The sequence below is a fragment of the Pleurodeles waltl genome, chromosome 1_1 (genome assembly GCF_031143425.1).
Source record: "Pleurodeles waltl isolate 20211129_DDA chromosome 1_1, aPleWal1.hap1.20221129, whole genome shotgun sequence".
In the NCBI taxonomy this organism is placed as follows: Eukaryota; Metazoa; Chordata; class Amphibia; order Caudata; family Salamandridae; genus Pleurodeles; species Pleurodeles waltl.
This window is the reverse complement of record NC_090436.1, coordinates 833,712,721-833,731,859: the sequence shown is the minus strand read 5'-3', so window position 1 is coordinate 833,731,859 and position 19,139 is coordinate 833,712,721. Positions and strand designations below refer to the sequence as shown.

At 41.4% G+C, this 19,139-nt stretch overlaps 1 protein-coding gene across 1 annotated transcript in view; it reads left to right on the top strand.

The window, feature by feature from the left end:
- ABHD17B (abhydrolase domain containing 17B, depalmitoylase) overlaps positions 1-9,876 on the top strand; it is an 89,077-nt gene extending 79,201 nt beyond the window's left edge. Inside the window, exon 4 of the mRNA XM_069228911.1 lies at positions 8,375-9,876. Within this exon, the coding sequence (XP_069085012.1) occupies positions 8,375-8,594 (220 nt within the window). The 3' untranslated portion in view covers positions 8,595-9,876. The remainder of the gene's footprint in view (positions 1-8,374) is intronic.
- The last annotated feature ends 9,263 nt before the right edge of the window (positions 9,877-19,139 follow it).

Genomic DNA, 19,139 nt, shown 5'->3' with positions numbered 1-19,139 from the left:
GACTTTCAACAAGGAAATCAAGAGATGGGTAACTTGTCAAGAATCGAATAGATGATAGGTGGGCCTTTATTAGTGGCAAGTGGATGGGGGAAGGGTAGTGTGGAGAACCTGATTTCATAGCCTTTATAAGGCTGAGGAACTAATCCAGCTAAATTGGACTAAAAGTAGAAAAACTAGGTCGCTGGAGCTTTTGCTCAGCCTCAGTAGGGGAGGTGGTATGAAAATCATTATTTGAGGGGGAGGGGGAAGACCCTGCAAGTTCTTTATATCTTCTTACTGGAAAAGGGACTGGGGGAGTCTTGGAGGTGGACTAAAACATAGATTTACCAATAGGAACTATTTCCTCAAAGGAGTTGAAAGCTCCTTCAATTTTTAAAGCAGATCAGGCTTCTTTTGTGCTTCAGTGATAGCTGGATTGCCACAATATATTTCACAGTTCAGGTGGATTTTTTTTTTTTTTTTTCCTTTCCTCCAGGCCCTTTCCAGCACTTTCTAGTCTCCTTTGGGGGCCAGGAATTGGTTATTGAACAATGGTGCTGGAGTTTTATTGTTGGTATTAGGAAGAACAGTGTGAGGGATTAGTTTATCTAAAGTGTAGGAGATTCAAGTCGTCGTCTTTATCCACGTCCTCTATAGTAGAATTAAGATTCAGTGTAGATACTTAGAAGGTCTCTAAAAACAGAGGATGTAAGTTTAGATCAGCATATTGTAGAATCTCTGCAGGCTGGAGGTGGAGGGGATTCAGAAAAGACACCTGGTCTGATAAGATGGATATAGGAATTGCATAGTGATCTGTTCAGGTAAGAGGAAATAAGGCATAAGGCATAAGGTTGGAGAATGCTTTCATATTCTTGATCAGGTTGAACACAGTACCCTGTCAAAATGAAGAATAAGATCCCTTAAGATGTTAAAATTAGACCATTTAGGGGCACATGGTGCTAGGACTTCAAGAAACTTTCTGCACTCTAAAGATAAGTCAGAGACAACCCTCCTCCCACCGCCCCTTCCCCCTTTCATTGGTTCGTGGGCTTGCCTTTTAAAATTCACTTGTTTTCATTGGTAAAAAAGCATGCATTCATCATGCCTTTTCTGATGTTTAACCCTCCTCGAGAGCACCGGTAAACTACGGAAAACATACTAGGCTCCATGTTTTCCGTATTGTTTCTTGACTACTTCTTTTTATTTCCAGAGCGATCGCACTTGTTTTCTTTTATTTTTTTTATTTTTTTTTTTCTTCTTTTTTAATTTAATGTGGCAAGAAAAGTCCAGTTAGGAATTTACAGCACTAATAGCTCTAACTCTACGTAATGTGAGACCTGTGCATATGCTTGTTGTTATGGTCATGCCTGTTGATGATGCTCTATCTAATCCACATTTTGGTTAAAAATAAGGCTTTTCAGGTCCGTAGTCGGAAATAAATTGAAGCGGTCTACTTTGTGTTTGGCTGATGTGCGACCTTTGAAGCTGGAAAGATGAATGTTGTAGCTCTGGTATAGGACGGATGCTTCTTTATTGTGGCACCTGAGCTCAGAGAAACTTTACAGTGCTTACGGACTGTTTCTGCATTCAGCGGATTGGCCACCTGGAAGCCAGCTACTGGACTCGTGGGCCCCTACGCCACAAAATCTTTTGCAGGCATACGAAATAAGATCACGCTGAAATTGTCCAGGGTTCCTGGCTTTGGTATATATAGATATATAGATAGATATATATCTATATCTATCTTTCTCCAAAGATTTATTAAAGATTTGACAGACATGTTCCCTCCCAAACCACTTGGGACCCTCTGGTCCTTTCATTCTTAGTGTGTATGCTCTTCGAGCATATGGATAGTTGCTTACTGCATTTCCAGACTCTGAAAACAATCTTCCTCATTGGAAATACCTAAGCTGGTGGGGTGAGCGAACTGCAGTTAGTTTCAGCACAGCCACCATACACTTTCTTCTTTCCAGACAGATTTGTGCTGAGCACAAGGGTGACTTTATTGAAAGTTGAGATCCCTTCCATGTTGGGCAGTTACTCACTCTTTCGATGTTTCCTCTCACAATTCAAGATGAGGAGTTTGGCACTAACAAATCTTTACATTTTTATATTGAATGTACCAAGGATCATCAAGTGGACAGTAAGCATTTTGAGAGTTCTTTCTGGCTAAGAAAGGGAAGGCTGATCAGAAGAGGCCCCTGTTGGGAAACAAGTCCTTTGCAGCAAGAACTGCTCCGCACAGGCCTAGAAACAACCCCAGAAAAGCTGGAGCCATCAGCCCTGGTGAAATTTGGCACTCAATTACTGCATTTGTACAAGGGTTGTCCGTTCTTTGCTGCCAAGCTGCAACATGGCCCATATTGCACTGTTTTTGAAAAACGAAAACGTCTTGTTTCATAAAACTTCGGGGTCTGTATAAAACAGAGGGCGCACTTTGCTTGTTTGCACCTCCATGCATCTTTTAACAGGTGTTCCATGAGCAAACAGTGCGCCCTATTCCAGTGAATGTGCTGCCCCCCAATCCCACTGCGACCTGCGCTGCCTGGGGGTAATGTATTCCGTGAAATACAGATGACTGCTTCAAAACGGCTCTGTTTCCCTGTGCAGGCTGCAACCTTCCTGCACTTTAAAGAGGAGTTGGAGATACCCCTGCAAGTGGGCGCACTGAGTGACCACACCCATCTGCATTGGGATGAGTGTCTGCCCTTCGTAAGATAACTATGGCGCTACATGTGCTAGCGCTATCAGTATTACAGAAGGCCCACACAAGCATCTGCAGCCCTTTCTGTAATACCATAGTGGCCAGGGAGTGCAGAAAGTGGGCACACACTCCTTTGGCTCCCCCAGGGCACAATGTGTATTATAAGCCCTACTCACTAAAGTACTTAGTTCACCTTAGATAATCAGTGAAAACAAGTGGAGTGTCTGAAAAAAATGAAAAGTATTAATACCTACACCCGCCCCTAAACATTTGACAGATGATTTGGAAAAAATCAAGAATCACACTGGCAATTTTTTTTATGTGGGTATTAACAAACATTTAATTGACTTCCCACACCGATATGCACTTCAAAACTTGAAACTAGGTTTTCCTATTGTATTGACAGGGTGTTTTTTTCTCCCTTGCCTCACCGAAACTAGTTCAGAGATCCGTTTTGGCGTTCACTGAATTTCCTCATTTCTGGGGTTAAAACTCTGTTGAAAATATCAAAAGATATCTGTATGCGGTGTCTGGGACCTGATCATGATCCTTCGGCTGGTTACTTCTACACCTCCAAGCACCTGGGAAGCTAAATTGTTTCTGGTTTGGTCCCTCGCCCAACCTTCAGGTGAGTCTTCTGATGAGGAGCTATTCCCCAAGAATCCTCCCACATAAAAACGAGAAAAAAAACATGACAGTCCTCTTTATTTAGGAAACTTGGTGATGCCAGTCTCTTCATCATTGTCTTCTGAGCAGATCCCACTTTTAAAATAAATAAACCGAAGGTTCTGGCTCCATCTACTTCACTCCTGGCAAGCTAAGGTCTTTTGACAGGCTTTATTGCATAGCTTCAGGGCTGCCCCTCATCCCAGTTAACCTAATCCTCCAGGCTCTGCAATTCCAACGGCTGCTACCAATATGACTCCTTCAGTCATTGGAAAAAATGGAAGGCCGTACTTGTCCTTACAACTTACTCCAGCAATGTATTTGTTTTTTTGTTCAGGCTTCAACCAGTAAACTTAAGCAGGTCATAGTTCCTGCCAACCCTCCTCTGGAGATATGAAGAAACTGGACTTTTTTTTATGGAAGACTGTTTCCATCTTCAAGTTTGGCAATATTATCTACTAATGGCGCTTGCCTTCTAGCTTGTTATACTCCCTCTTTTTTTTTATTTATTTTTTTATACAGTAGCTCGCAAGCATAATTACTCCTTAACTTACAAAAGCAAATGAAAGGTCCTATTAAGGAGCTTTTTAAATGTATTTTTGCATTAAACAACATAGATTTGGCCTAGACACAGTGATGTGGCCTCAGCTTTTTCACGCAAGCAGGTATAAATTTGTACAGCTAGTTATAGTCATATTTACAGGCACGGTTTTCTGATATGCCTTTTGGTAGACAGCGTATGTTTGTCAAGATGGATCTTTACTTGAACTCTTCAAAGAAAGTCAGGCGCCAGTGAAGACTCTTCACCTTTCTGGAGGTTTCAAAAGCAGCATTCTTTATTGTAGCAGTTGTCTCCGGTTTGGAAGCCAGCAACCTCGGGTGCCTCAGCAGTTCTGTAGGGAAAGAAAACGAGGGACAAAAAAGACTATCTTAGGAAAAAGCCCTAACCTAGCCTTTCCCCTTCAGTAGCTTCAACCTGTCCAGCAGCATAACACCACTGAAGTGTGTGTGTGTGTGTGTGTGTGTTTTTTTTGTTTTTTTGTTATTGTGTTTTGAATGGTTGCTTTTCAGTAGAAATGACTTATGGCTACTTAAATCCAGGAGGTCGTACAGTTGATTAATTAAGGTTAATCTGCTTTTTCTGACAAGATGTTTGTTCGTGGATCTTCACCTCCCGCTACCACGCGAAAAAAACAATATTAACAGAGTGAAATTCTTTTTTTTTTTTCTTTTTTTTTTTGAACCAACAACTTAATAAACAAAGAGAATTGCAAAGTGTTGACTGTTGGGTACCTTTGGGGCTGTAGGATCAGGTTTGGGTGGAATCTCTATCTTCAGAATGCCTGCATGTGTCTACTTTTACTCCAAGTGGTAGTTTCTGGCATTCACTGGAGGAGAGATGCCAGTTCATGGTGCTTCCATCCAGCTTGTCATCCGCCTCAAATGTTTTTACAGAGGGTATAGTGGTGGCTGTAAATCTGCAGTAATGTTCATTCGGGGTCTGCCTGTATTTGAACAACTAACTAAAGGAGGAATGCTCATCTTCTTGAGTATCCAGAGATGTGTTGATTACAACCTTCCATTTCATGAGATTTGGGTCTTTGTCAACTTGGAAAAATCTGCCTTAAAATCCATTCCAGTTGATTTGGTGCATATAGGCATAAGTTTAGATATGGTTCTCCAGTTCAAGAATAACCCCCTTTTGACCAGCCAGGTCAATGTTATGCTTATTAGGTCTGATAATTCCCTGTATGTGAATGGTTAAGCCCGATTGTAAATGCGAGACCTTTGTGAGCTGTGCATAGTCTGTGAAATTGATATTTTTGGAGTCTGAGGAACAAGGTAGTGATCGTTTCTCAAGGGTTGAGGCAGCTTCAGTGGTGGAAACTTGAGGATCATCTGCAGAAGGAGCTTATAATCGACTCTAGCCAAAAATGATAAATTGTAGCTGTCCCTGTTGGTCCTTCTGTCTCTATAGTGTGTTTTCACTTGTTCCGCCAGTACAAACAGTCATTCTCAAGATTTGGACAAGGATTATTTTAATTGCTCCAGATTGTTCTTACAAGCCTTCAGATCTTCAAATGACCGCTGCTTGCTCTTGGCTCTATCTTTGAGGGACCGGTTGTGCCAAGATGGGGCAGTGTATATCACTTAAACATCCAGATAGTTATGCTTGACTCCAAAACGTTTCGATGTTTGAAGATCAGAGCTTCCACAATAAACTTAGGACATGTTGTTGTCCCACAGACTATCAACATGTACAACTTATTCTGACAGGTGGACTGCATTTGTTGTTTGTTGTAGGAATTGTTCTTGTGACTCTCTAAAAGTACAAGTCATTCTTTTTATGCAGTTTGACCTTTATTGATACAACTAAAGTTAGAGTATTTTTTAGCCGCTCTATCAACTGCTTTGTTTTCACCTGAGCAGGCTTCATTGTTTAGATCCCAGACAAAGGCTTTGAGGGTGACTGTCAAGAAACCTAACCACTACTTAGTATTGATTTAAATTGGCTTCTCTTTAACCTTCTGCATTCTTTTCATCTGAAGTATTTTTTTTTTTTTTTTGGGAAGGTTGCCTCCTGTTGCAATTATTTCAGCTATAACTGTGGCAAATGACAGGCTTATCTCCTATCTTTATAGTTTTTCAGTGGAGTGTAGTAGTTTTTCAGCTTAGGCCTTCTTTTTGTCTTGTGTTATATTGACTTCTGGTCTTCTGTTTAGTGTGGTTTTTGACTTCCACATGTTTCAGCCTATTGTTTGTCTGCTTGATTACCTACGCATCTTCCAAAAGATGAGGAGCGTTAAAAGGCACAAACGTATTTCCAGCGTACCTCTGGTTTCTGAGGGCATGACAATCTATTTGCCTCCTTTTAAGGGCACAGAATGGGATTTGCACTTAGGATGAAGACTGTCTTGCTGCATTGCGCTGGCAGTAAAGCATTATGAGCTGGCTCTGAACCCTCTGACGAGGGATTTTGCAGTCTTTCTACGACGTGTAATTTTTGCTTCCACTGAGAAGGGTGTTCTAGTGCAGTCTTCTGTTTGTCATGTTGGTCTTTGCTCTTTCTCAAAACCCTATAGCCTTAAGATGGAAAGTACATTTAGGTTGCAAAAACCTTTTCTGTTTTTTAGGAGTATGAGTTTGAGAGTGTTTTAAGTGAGCTATCTGCAGGAGTTAATAGTATCTGTCAAAAGAACAAGTTTCTTACAATCCACACTGTTCGGATGGATATAATTACTCCTGCATATTAATTGCACCTGTCTGCTCTCTGTGCTTGAGGTTTCTGATATTCATTAATTTTCATGCTTGGTCTTTTTATGTCCTTAAATGTTGGAGGCATGGAAAAGAGAACTGACGTCACCTGGTCGCTCAGTGGCATTCATCACATCATTGCTGGTTAAGATGCAGATGACTATGCTGTGCTGATTCAGTGAGACCGGATAGCAGGAGATGTAAACACATTTCAGATCCTATCTGGAGCCTTAGAGGGGCTCCAGTAGGATATCTGTCATAGAAGTCCTTTCCACAAGAAATAGCTTTATAAGTAACTTGTTTCTATGGCAGTTTAGGCACAGATGGATTCTTCATAAGGGCTGTGTTAGTTTTTCCTTGGTAATCGTTGCTATGCAGTCCGGCCGCCTGGTTGGTCGTACTATTGGATTCATTCATATAAAAATTAAACATATCTACCAGGAGAAAAAGGTGCTTAACTTCTGTAACAGTTTTTCTGGTGAATAATCTAATCCAATTGATTCCTCACCACCATCCTTTCTCTTATAGAGTTGGGAGCAAAAATAAGTTTCCAAGATATTTTACTGTTGTACTGTTAACGGTCATTTACGTCTGTTCAGTACCTCCACACACCTTAGTTGTGCCTGGAAAAGGGTAAGGGACTAATTCGAGCTCAAGAGAATGCCATCACTTCCAGAATGGACAGAGCCACAATTAGTTGTGTGCTATCACCTGGCCTAGTGGCACTGGAGAGCTATTGCTGATTGAGAAAACTTCCTTATCCAATCAGGTAGGGGCATTTATAAGGGAAATAATCTGAAGGAAGCTCTAGCATCCACCAGAAATATTGTTACAGAAGTTAAGTATCTTTATTTTGTGTGTGTGGTGGCTCGATCTCATTTGTGCTGCTTTCCCTGCAATGCTACTCTGACAAGCTTTTCCCTGGGAGACACCCGTTGATGCACGTGTCACAGTGGTCTGTTTTGTTTCTAGTTTGCATAATTACATTGGGCCTCATTCGCAAAAGTAAACTTACACTTGTGGTGTAGGTTTACAATTTTTTTTTAATTTTTTTGCTATTGCCTAAAACTGTAGATTTACATGTAGGGTCTTTACAACTGCATAGAACTCGGTGCACAAAAAGATAAGACAGTCTATGCATTCGTAAAGATACTATATGTAAAACTGCCCAGTTTGTGAAATGAAAAAAATAAACCTGCACCAAAAGTGTAAGTTTACCTGTGTGCTTAATTAAGGCCCTTTGTGTGTTCATGACGCCTGTAGTCCAGTTTGCCAGTCAGACTTGCCAGTATGAGATGGTATTGCCTTATTTTATGTTGACCAGTAACTGCTGAAACATGTCAACAAAGACATGCATTGTTTAGGTTTGTGGTAGGGACGCCGCAATAAAGAATAGTTTAGGCCAATAAACACTTTTTCAGTTTAGGTCCTGCGGTGGGACAAGAGATAAAACACTCATTACAGTTTAATGTAATGCCACATTACGTAGGGAAACCTGACTTGTAGACTGGGTGACCAGACACAGTGGTAGTCTTTAATGCTTGTTTTGGGTCCCAATAATGAAGCAAGCTGCAAATGATGAGTAAGGATTCAGATATAACCGCATAAAGAGCTTTGCTAATTACTTGCAGGAGTCTTGCGCTTTTTACATGTTTAATGTAATACAGCAGTCCATTTCAATCCTCTCACCCCCTAATATAAAGTTACTGCTAATGTGTTGTAACTAGAAACCTGACTAACTTTATTTTTTAATTTTTATTTTTATCACAGCATTGATAAAGTCTCAAAGATAACGTCACCAGTGTTAATAATACATGGAACTGAAGATGAAGTCATAGATTTCTCTCATGGCCTTGCATTGTTTGAGCGTTGCCAGAGACCAGTAGAGCCTCTTTGGGTCGAAGGAGCAGGTCATAATGATGTGGAGCTCTACGGACAGTATCTTGAGCGACTGAAGCAGTTTGTTTCACAAGAGTTGGTGAATTTATAAAATATTTTGTAAATTTCTTGCTAGGGTTTGTTCCACTGCTAGACTGTGAGCCATGGTTAATATAAGTATGTCTAACTCAAGACCTGAAGATTTATTTGGAAATCTTGTCAGTTGCCTTTTAAATGTACCAGAACTTATTTGGAAACATTAGTGATGAAGGTTAAATTTACCAGTATTAACAATTGGAAGAACACTGTCATGCAGTCAGACTTGTGTAGTAATACCTATTCTTTGTGATGGGATTTTCACATTGGATGTAAAAGTAACATATTGGAAGGATCAATGTAAGTAATCATGTAAAGTTTCAGAAGATAATGCATGTTTTTACCAAATTCTGAAACCTTTTAGGTTTTTTTTTTTTTTTTAAACCTCTCTAGGTGTACTGTTTTTATTTCCTTTTCAATATATTGTGTAATAAAGTTCAAATTCCAGGAAACAAATTCTAACCAAGCCATGGTATGTAATCCTAGTCCAAGCAAAGTAATAATACAAGAGCATCAATCTATCACTGGAGTTCACCACAGCCCTATTATATAGGGAGCAGATCAGAACAAAGGTGTTTATTTAATGAGTTGAAAGCACTTTTATATAACGTTTTTGTACATGCATTGCAAATGCTATGTTTTTTTGGAAATGGAAGAGAAAGCTATTCTTGCTCTCCCTCCAACCTGCAGTTGTAATCATGGAGTATCTAAATACCACTGAATTCTGGTAACCTGCAAGCCTCATTGAAGGGCTGCATTACAAGAGGCAGCTCCCTACTTAGTATTTGTGAAGTAAAGATGTGCAAAGCTTGAAGGAATCTTGTGTATAAAATTGTGTTCCACTTCAGCTGAATGTCTGTTGATGCCATTCTTTAAAGGGAGAAACTGAATGTTTTCAAAGTTTCTCTTTGACTTTAACATTGTATTTTTCTTCTTAGTTTACTTTTGGATGTTTTATAGAAGTAGAACTTTTTGTTCTTCAAGCATTTTTACTAATTTACTGCTGGGTGTGACGGATGATAGGAATGTTGATATTTTGTATTAATGTAGTAAATTCTTTTTGTAAGTTGAATTTCCTTTGAGTTAAATAAAATTATCAATGAAAATAAATTCATATTAAAGATATGTAGTTTAATTTGAACAGATGCTCCAATCAAAATACACTGTGGTTCAATTTGAAGGCCTTATGTAGCCATGTTATGTGTCTGAGATTTTGTATGATTTCATTGTATTCTACCTAGAGTAATCGTGTATGCCTTGACTCGTGTTAAATGCCAGTAAACTATATTCCAACCATTTGTAGTTCTCCTTTTCTTAAACTAAATCAATTAAAGTATGAAAATATGTGAGAAATACTAGTCTTGCCTCGTTGGTAGGGTCTGTTGTGTAATAGTTTCAGCCCTAGCTGAAAACTATTGGTTTAGTGCTTAATGCCTCATGCAAATCTAAAGCCATGATGTGAGCAGCACACACAGGAGGACCACCGGAAAACATTGTTTTAGCAAATTACTAACTAGTGAGAAATGCAGGAAACCAATGAGGTAATTGTTTCATGGAAGTGCTACAACATAATTAAATGCTTTCATTTACTCTTGCTTTGTATGTAACCCTCTAGAAGGGTTAAGTATTAGGGGCAGATAGTGTGAGCAGTAAGTTTATGAAGTGGACTAAGAACAGATATTAAAATGATCTTATGACAACCAAGTAGTTTGCGAATAATAGAGAAACATTGTGAGTAACCCAATTTTGAGTTTGAGCCATAGAAAGCCGGTATGCGTGTTTCCAGTAGTTCAGGCAACCAATCCACGGGGGAAGATGAGCCTTGCTCTAGTGTTTTCCAAGACACCAGAGCTCTAGCTTCTTGAGATCCATATGATGTCCTGGTAAGACCATTTCTAGTAAAATTCACACTAACAAGAAGCTCTACTGTGGACTTAGAAATTCTGTGAAATTGGTCAACTCTTGTCATGGCAAAACCTGATCACAAACCCTGAAAATGGAATTGCTTGAAGTGTTGGATCCTCACTTCATAATCCTGATATTTTTGCTCACCTGCAACTCAAACTGAAAAAGGCTGTGTATAATCTTGATTCTTACTCTCTCCAAAAACCAGTGGTCCTTGAATACTAACAAATGGAACACTGGCAGCAGATCTAACACTCTTAAGAGTGCACATTGCTTCACAGTCTTAAGTGTTCATGAAAAGACTGCTTCATCCAGGATCACTGGTATAGCGCTGTTATGGTTGGCTTCCTTATTGTACAACTGTAATTATTAAGTCAGATTAAGCCTGCTCTATACCAGAATATCAGACCTCTGTTGTGATACACCCCAAAGCTCTACACTCAACCCCAGCTGAAATAGTATGTTTGGCATATGTGGCTGTAGATATGCATGCTTTGCATACTTCCTCCATCTAGTGTTGGGTCTGGAAGGATGCAAGTTTTTGTTTGAAAAGTCTTTCGAGTCACGAGGTGTAGTGACTTCTTCTTTTGCTGGTAATGCACATGGGCATCAACTCCATCTTCAGATTGTTTTCTTCCGCCCTCTGGTCGTTTTTTTCACTGTACTCCAGTTAGAGGCCGTATTGCGCCTTTTTTTACATTTGGAAAACCTCCATTCCGTCAGTGTTATTGAATGCAATACTTATTTTCGCTTGTGTTCTGGTATTAAAGAAAACTCTATCCCTATTTTCTCTATGAAAGCCATCAGGGCTGTGCCCTTTTGGGCCGCCATTTTCTCCATTCAACACCCTAGAGAATTAAATCCTAATAGAATGGATGCCCTCCTGTTTCTCTCTGAAATATCACTCAATTTCAGAAGACTGAGCTCCACAAAGTTTGCAACCTTTGTCTAGCACCGTAGCATTGAGAAGGATGTGAAGCTTGCTGCTCTTTCCGGTCGAAAGACTGCGTGATCAGAAAGCTCATCAATGAGAGGTACAGTGACATACTTTCGAGGAGACACCCAACATCTTTGGTACCCAGGTCACTAAGTTGGACCCAAGTAGCAGCAGGAACCTCTGGAGGCTTCTGCTGCTTAGGAGAGGAGGCTTTCTCCAATTAAGACTCTGACTCAGAAGCTGACATCACGCTTGAGATGCAGGAAATTCGGGCAGTTCAACCAACAGTAAGCAAGCCTCCCACCTGAAAACCGATGAGCCGCCACAGCACGCATAGAAAAAACTATATCTGATGCCCCACCTTCAGGCTTGGCACCGAAACCAACATAGAAGCCTTCCACTGCGGTACTGACCGAACACCACCAGCCTCGGTACCAAAACCTTCGTCACACTCTGAACCAGCTGTTTCAGCACCAAAGACACCGACCACTTCGGGGAGAGAAACTCTCCCCATGCAGCCCCAGAGCTGATAATATCCCCTGAGCCCATTCTTAAAAAAATGAAGGAACGGCTTCTTGCAAACAGGTACATCTGCATATTCAACCACACAGAGTGCTGGTTAAAGCTGTTTTTATCCCCCATCTGAGAGGCAACTTTTTCAAAGAGGCTATTGATCCACCAACATCTCAAGTTAAACAGAGGAGAATGGAAAAGGACTTGACCTGGAGCCATCTCAAACTAAATACCTCCAAAACAGAAATACTCATATGTGGTGACTGGAAAAATTATGACCCTCTGTGCGTCTGGCCTGACTATCTCGGACCACCTCCTCAATTATCCAAGGAAGTGAAAAACCTAGGAATCACCATGGATTCCAAGCTAACTATGAATGCCCAAGTAGACAAATTAGCACGCACAAGCTTCATCACCTTAAAGACTTTACGACGCATCTTCCCCAACCTTGGATTTCCACACAAGGTGCAAGCTACTATCTCACTTGTACTATCCAAACTGGATTATGCCAATAGCCTCTACCATGGATCATCTCTATCTGTTATGAAAAAACTACAACGTATCCAGAATTCCGCAGCCAGGCTACTACTACATATAAAGCCGCAAGCCCACATCTCCCCTGCCTTGAGAGCACTACACTGGTTACCCGTTGCCAGAAGATGCACTTTCAAGCTGCTTTGTATCACCCACAAAGCTATACATGGAACAGGACCGCTTTTTATCAGGAAGAAAATTACCAAATACATCCAACAAAGAACCCTCCGCTCAAGACTGGCACCCCGCCTTAGAACACCACCATACAAGAAAAAGACTGTAGGTGGTACATCCTTCTCCGTCCAAGCAGCCAAACTATGGAATTCATTACCCCCAACTATAAGAGCCGCAGATAACTTTCTTGTTTTCAGAAAACTACTCAAGAGTTGGCTCTTTCCTTCATAACCACCTTTTTCAAACAACTATGAACTGCATATACCTATGTGGATAAATTTTTTTTTTTCAGATTATATGTATATTTCTATTTATTTATAGTTTCTTTGGAAAATATGTATTGCTACTGTCATAACAATAAAATACACACACACTCTTTTAAACCTGTCTGACTAAGTATTTTTTACCCATGATTCTAATTATGTATTGTATGTGCATATGTGTGTGTATTTGTGTGTGTGTGTGTGTGTGTGTGTGTGTGTGTGTGTGTATATATATATATATATATATATACATGTATGTGTATATGTTGTTTCTGTGCTTGGCATGTTCGTGGATCATTGCATGGCTCCTGGGTTTTTGTTTGGGTTGTTATACTAGATGTCTATGAATTTCTGCTCTCATTTTATCACACTTATCTACTCATCACTCTTATCTCATGTCTCTATCAAACTATCCTCCATTCTCACTCTGACTCATCCCAAATCCATTAGACCACTTTCATCTCCTAAATATCTCTGCCTAAGCTCTTCCCTCCACATCTAACTCACCAAACCTCACTCTACCTCTATGACCTCCCACACAACCCTACTAAATTCTCCTGCATTCATCTCACCCTACTATGCTCTCCCTAACCCTTCCACATACTCTTCCCCCTCTGCCCCCCTTTATTCATCCCAAGCCTTTGGGTTGAGTAAATGAAGGATATACTCCCAATTAACATTTCTGGATTTCTTTCCTCCTCCACTCCTCCATTACTCCAGTCAATCTAACTAACAAACTCTCATATCCGCGGCTCAAATTAACTCATAATAATACTAAAACTGTACTCATTATTAAATGATACTAATCCATCACTAATTCTTGTTGGGTTCCGGAGTAGCGTGCTACTCATCGAAAAGCGCTTCGACGCCTCCAGTAACTGCATCACCACCACTAACTCCTCCTTCTCCAATGTCTCCGGGTGACCCTCCTGACGTCGCTATACATGGCTCACTTCATTCTTTTCACTATACACAGGGGACAACTACTTCCAGACACAGACCCTTGGTCTCAGTATGGTGTGGACATTTAGACTGACAAACATACCCAGCTAGACCTTCTCCACCAGACGATACCACTTCGTTTGAATAACTCATTAGGAGGGCAGCCGCATACCATCAGCTGCCTCTTCACAAAGAGCCCATTGAGGATGATTTATTTTTTTAGGACACTCGCCACCTCTCACAAATCCACAGAATACCTACCTCTGTTGGAGGGTATTTTGAGGCATGTGGATGATATTTTCCTACACTCCTCTAGAGCACATATTATCACTCTACAGGTAGAGGAAAAACTACCAGGCCTCCCTGTCAGACCCATTTGTTTTTTTAAGGGTCAAATTCCTGCTGTCTCCTTGGTCATATCCAATGCCAGAAAAGAGCAAACTCAATCTGCTCAGGATGTGCCACCTCCTGATAAGGAAAGTAAGCTAATGGACGTTTCTGGCAAATGTGTTGCTGCACAAGCGGCCAATCACTGCTGAAATGCAAAAACATAAGGCTTACTTGGCAGATACATTTGTGTCTACTGGGACGAAATGGCAGAGCTTCTCTAGTACCTCCCAGAGGAGCATAAGAAAAGAGGTCAGGCAATTGTCCATGAGGGGGCAGTTAATTACTTGCAACTCTATCCACTGTGCTTTAGACTCAGCAGGGCAAAGAATTAACACCAGTGTCCTCTTACGCAAACGTGTGGCTTAATGTTTGAGGCTTCAAGCAAGAGGTACAGCAGTCTATATTGAATGTACCATTTGATAAGGAACACCTTTTTGGCCCACATGTCGATCAGGCATTGGAGAAAATTAAGGATATTGGTGGTGGAATCCACAGAAGGATTACAATCCGCTGCCTCCTGTGGTACTTTTCATAGGCCTCAATTTAATTCAGCCTCTAAGTCTTCCACATCCAAAGCCTCACAATCGTATGCCAAGGGACAACAGCGCACCATCTCGGAAGTTTTTACAGGGGTTCCTATAGAGGGAATAACTACAGAGGTAGGGAAAAACACCCTCCCCTCGAGCCTCCTCCACTGCCACCAAGCAGTGACCTACTACACCTTCCCTCCGGTTACCAGACACCTATAGGAGGATGTCTTCAATTTTTTTTTTTTTTTTTTTAACACAATTGCCAGAAAATCACCACTGATCAACAGGTGTTGGATATTATCCAACATGGCTATTGTCTGGAGCTCAATTCCACACCTCCCAAAATTCCCCCTCACACTCAAACTCTCACAAGAACATCTCTCTCTTCAAACAGGAAGTGCAAGCTTTACTTCTCAGTGGGGCAATAGAGCCAGTTCTCTTACACCATCAATGGAACTGGGTTGTATTCACTGTACTTTTCTCATCCCCAAAATGGACAGTTCTTTAAAACCTATATTGGATCTCGGGCTGTTAAATCGTTACATCACATCAGAACACTTTCACATGGTCACACTTCAGGACATGTTCCCATTGCTGCATCAAGGTGACACTTTGTCAACAGGAGATCTTACGATGCTTACTTTCACATTCCTACACACCCAGCACATCGCCAATACCTCAGATTTGTGATAGAAGGTTGTCACTACCAATTCAAAGTGCTTCCCTTCGGAGTCACCGCCGCTTCAAGGGTGTTTACAAAATGCCTTGCAGTAGCAGTGTCACTTGTGCAGATAGAATATCCATGTCTACCCATACCTAGACGACTGGGTCATCAAAGCCAGCAATCTGTCATTGCTTGAATCATACACAATTCACAGACTTGCTTCATCAGTTGTGTTTCACCATAACATTGCAGTAGTCAAATCTCAACCCACTTCGAATACAGCCCTATCTAGCGGCCATTCTCAATTCATGGTTGGGAAAAGCATACCCAAATGCAGGAAGGATACAGAATTTTCAAATACAGCTTTCTAATTTTTGTCCCAATCAAACAGTAAAATTAATCATGAAGCTCCTGGGCGGGGGAGATGGTTTCTTGCATTGTGATAGTACCACATACTTGTCTTACAAGAATGTCTTCCATGCCACTGGTCTCCGGTACAAGGTCAATTAGATGATCTAGTGTTGGTGGACAGCTGCACTTTTCACTCTGCAGTGGCGAAACAAAACCAACCTGTTAAAAGGGTGGCCATTTCTGGGCCCTGTTCCTCAGATCATTCTGACAATGGGTGCTTCTCAGACAGGGTGGGGTGCTAACCTACAGGACCTCACAGTTGAGGGACTCTAGTATTACAAACATGGAGCCCAGCCCATCAACTTTCTAGAGCTGCTAGTTGTTTACCTAGCACTCAAAGCCTTTGTGTTTCATCTCGCCAACAAGGTAGTTCTCATACGCACAGACAGCCATGTACAGGGGGGGGGTATGCATTCTCTACGGCAGTCTTGCTTTGCACAGACAATTTTGTATTGGGCATTTCGCCGCAATATATAATTGTTAGCTGAAAACCTCCCAGGAACACACAATTTTGCCGACCTTCTCAGCAGGATGCGGAACAAGTCCATGAGTGGGAATTCCACCCAGTCCTTCTACCCTATTTACAAAAGTTGGGATTTCCAGACATAGACCTCTTTGCCCTCAGTCCAAAGGCAATGCTCTATGGATGAACTTGTCAGGGATATTTGCCTACACTTTTCCAACTTTCCCTCTCCTTCTGTATCTGGTTCGGAAACTCGTGCAAACCTCTCACTCATTCTAGTGACACCCACATGGGCCAGACTACCATGGTTCATTGCTGTATTGGACTTCATCTACCCAGATAAGCCGGTGCTTTGCACTTGAACTTTCTTTCTGCTGAAAGTTGTCCCTCCTTTTCACTTAGGCCAGTCCATCACCTGCTTACATTTTATGCTGCACTGCATCCCTCCAAGGTAGAGGAGCAACTTCACCAACCGGACCAAACAAGAGTAGTGTTGTTCTACCTCGACAGCATAAAAAAGTTCTGGGTGGATGACCAACTCTTTGTGGGGTATGGCAGAACAAAGGAGGGAAAGGCTGTGCAAAAATGGACTACCTCCAGGTAGATTGTGCTCTGCACTAAGAACTGCTTTGCATTAGCCAAGAAGCAACCCCCTGAGGGTTTGCGTCCTCACCCCACCAGAGCTAAGGCTAAGTCTCTAACAACGAATGTGGAGTCGAACAACGCCACCAAGGGTGTGCAAGGCTACTGCTCGAAGAAAGGTCTCCGGATCCAGTCTGACGCCTGGGGAAATTCTAAGGTAAGTAGCTTGTTCATTTAATAGTAGTCTATCTAGAGCACTGTCCGCTCATTGCTGGATGACTGACTGATCCCCTGCCACCAGTGAGTCATGATATTCTTCAAAGAAACTAACATCATTGTGTTCGTGTTCTAAATCACATTTTTTTAATGTATAACTTTAACTACAGGCTTACTGCAACATTTTCAGTGTTGAAGGATCACTCTTTGTTGGGGGCCTTGCTTAAAACATAGAAAGCTTTTAACTTTTACCACTTTTATTTTGATGAAATCCGATTTAATGTACTTCACCCAGAAAAGCATGCAAGTTGGACACAGGTTCCAGGCAGTCTTTAGAATTTTAAGACTTCGATTCAGAGACTGGTTCTCTGTTTTCAAGTCACCTTAATGACTGTCTATTTCTATGCATCAGCCAAAGGGTCCTTTAACTGAGTGCAGACGTTGTTTCGGGCCTGTTATGGCTACTTCAAAAAGGTCATGATGTAAGAAAGGTGAGCTTCAAAGAAGTCTGAACGCAAGCAAATATTTTCATATAAATCAGAGTCCTAGCAGTGGAGTACCCACTCATCAATGCAGGGTTACAGTGTCAAATGTTTGGGAGCAACCCTATTAGCATTGTCACTGTGCATAAGAGGGAGTTCTTTGCTATAGACAATAAGATTAAATGAATGGATGCTGTAGGGAAGTAAGGCTTCTTCACCTCAACTTCCTCCATCCAAGCTTGTATGCTGGAAGAAACCTTGCCTTTGTTAGGCGGACACAACTAATCCTTATGTAATTCTGTTGAACATCTAGCAGACCAATTGCTTACAGATAAGCAGATCTCATGGAGCTTAGTAAAGAAGCTGCTCTAATTAGGTCAAACTCTGTTATAAATTTAAAGGCTGTTTTCTTTAGATCTCACTCAGATGTCACGTCAGTAACAAATGAAGCTGAGATACTCTAGGCTGTCAGTGAACCATTTTAAGAAACATTATTGCTGGGAACCTTCTGACATTTTCTATAATGTTGGAGAGCATTCAACTTGGAAGCAGTAACTTGCACGTTTGTGCATTCAACCTCTTCTATGCTTGCGCATCAGAGGTTAGGAAACTACGGATTATTGGATGCTATGTTTTGTACTGAGTGTTTGCATGCTTAGATTTAAGAAGGCAGGACTGTTTCTGATGGATAGTTCCTCACCTTGTGCATATTCCCTCACCATAGGACTGGATCTGTAAACTTTAAAGCAGTACTCCTGCATTCTGGTAGTTGGCATTGTTTGGCTCTGCAGTGACATCACCCTGTTCCAGAAGTGATGAACTGAGCGAAGTATAATTGTCACATGTGCGTTGATGTCAGTCCCTTTCCTTCTGCACTTTCAGACTCTGCTTCACCGTGGTCTTTCGGGCCACAGTGTTTTTTCAAATTTAACCAGTAAAAAAGATAAAAAGTCACCATGTAAAACTATAGGGTTTAAACTGTGTACCCTTTGACCATACAGTTCTGTGAGGCCAATCTTTACGTCTCCAAACACAAGTCTTTACGCCGCAACCAGTCAAGGTCCTAAGGGCGGTCCTGATCCTGTGGTTGAAGTTTTCAGGTAAGTTTGAGAGAAAACAAAAGTTGAAGAGTGAATCCACCCTTTTCCTTCACTCCTCTACTCCAGAGAGGGCACAAGGGCGTCAACATGTCTCCTAATGTCACTCCTGATCTCCATTGGAGCCAATGCAGAGTTTAGTCTCAGGACATCCTTGGTTTTTGGGACTGCCTGTGACATTGCAGACAACAGAGACTTTAAGAGAGGCTTGCAATTTCTGCACTTTACCGGGTACTTCTGGTGAGCCTTTGGGCCCCAAGTATTCACAGGGGGCTCCAGTTGTACTTCTGCCAGTAGGTCCACTCTTTGTGTGGTTTGTGCCCCGTGAGCCTGTATTGTTTACAGCACCAACTCTGTCTGTCCTAGCTGCCGCTTGCTCTTGTTTCCTTCACATCAAAGCCAGTGGAGGAATTGCAGCCCATTGTGTTATCCAGCTCAGTGCAGAATTGACTGAGATC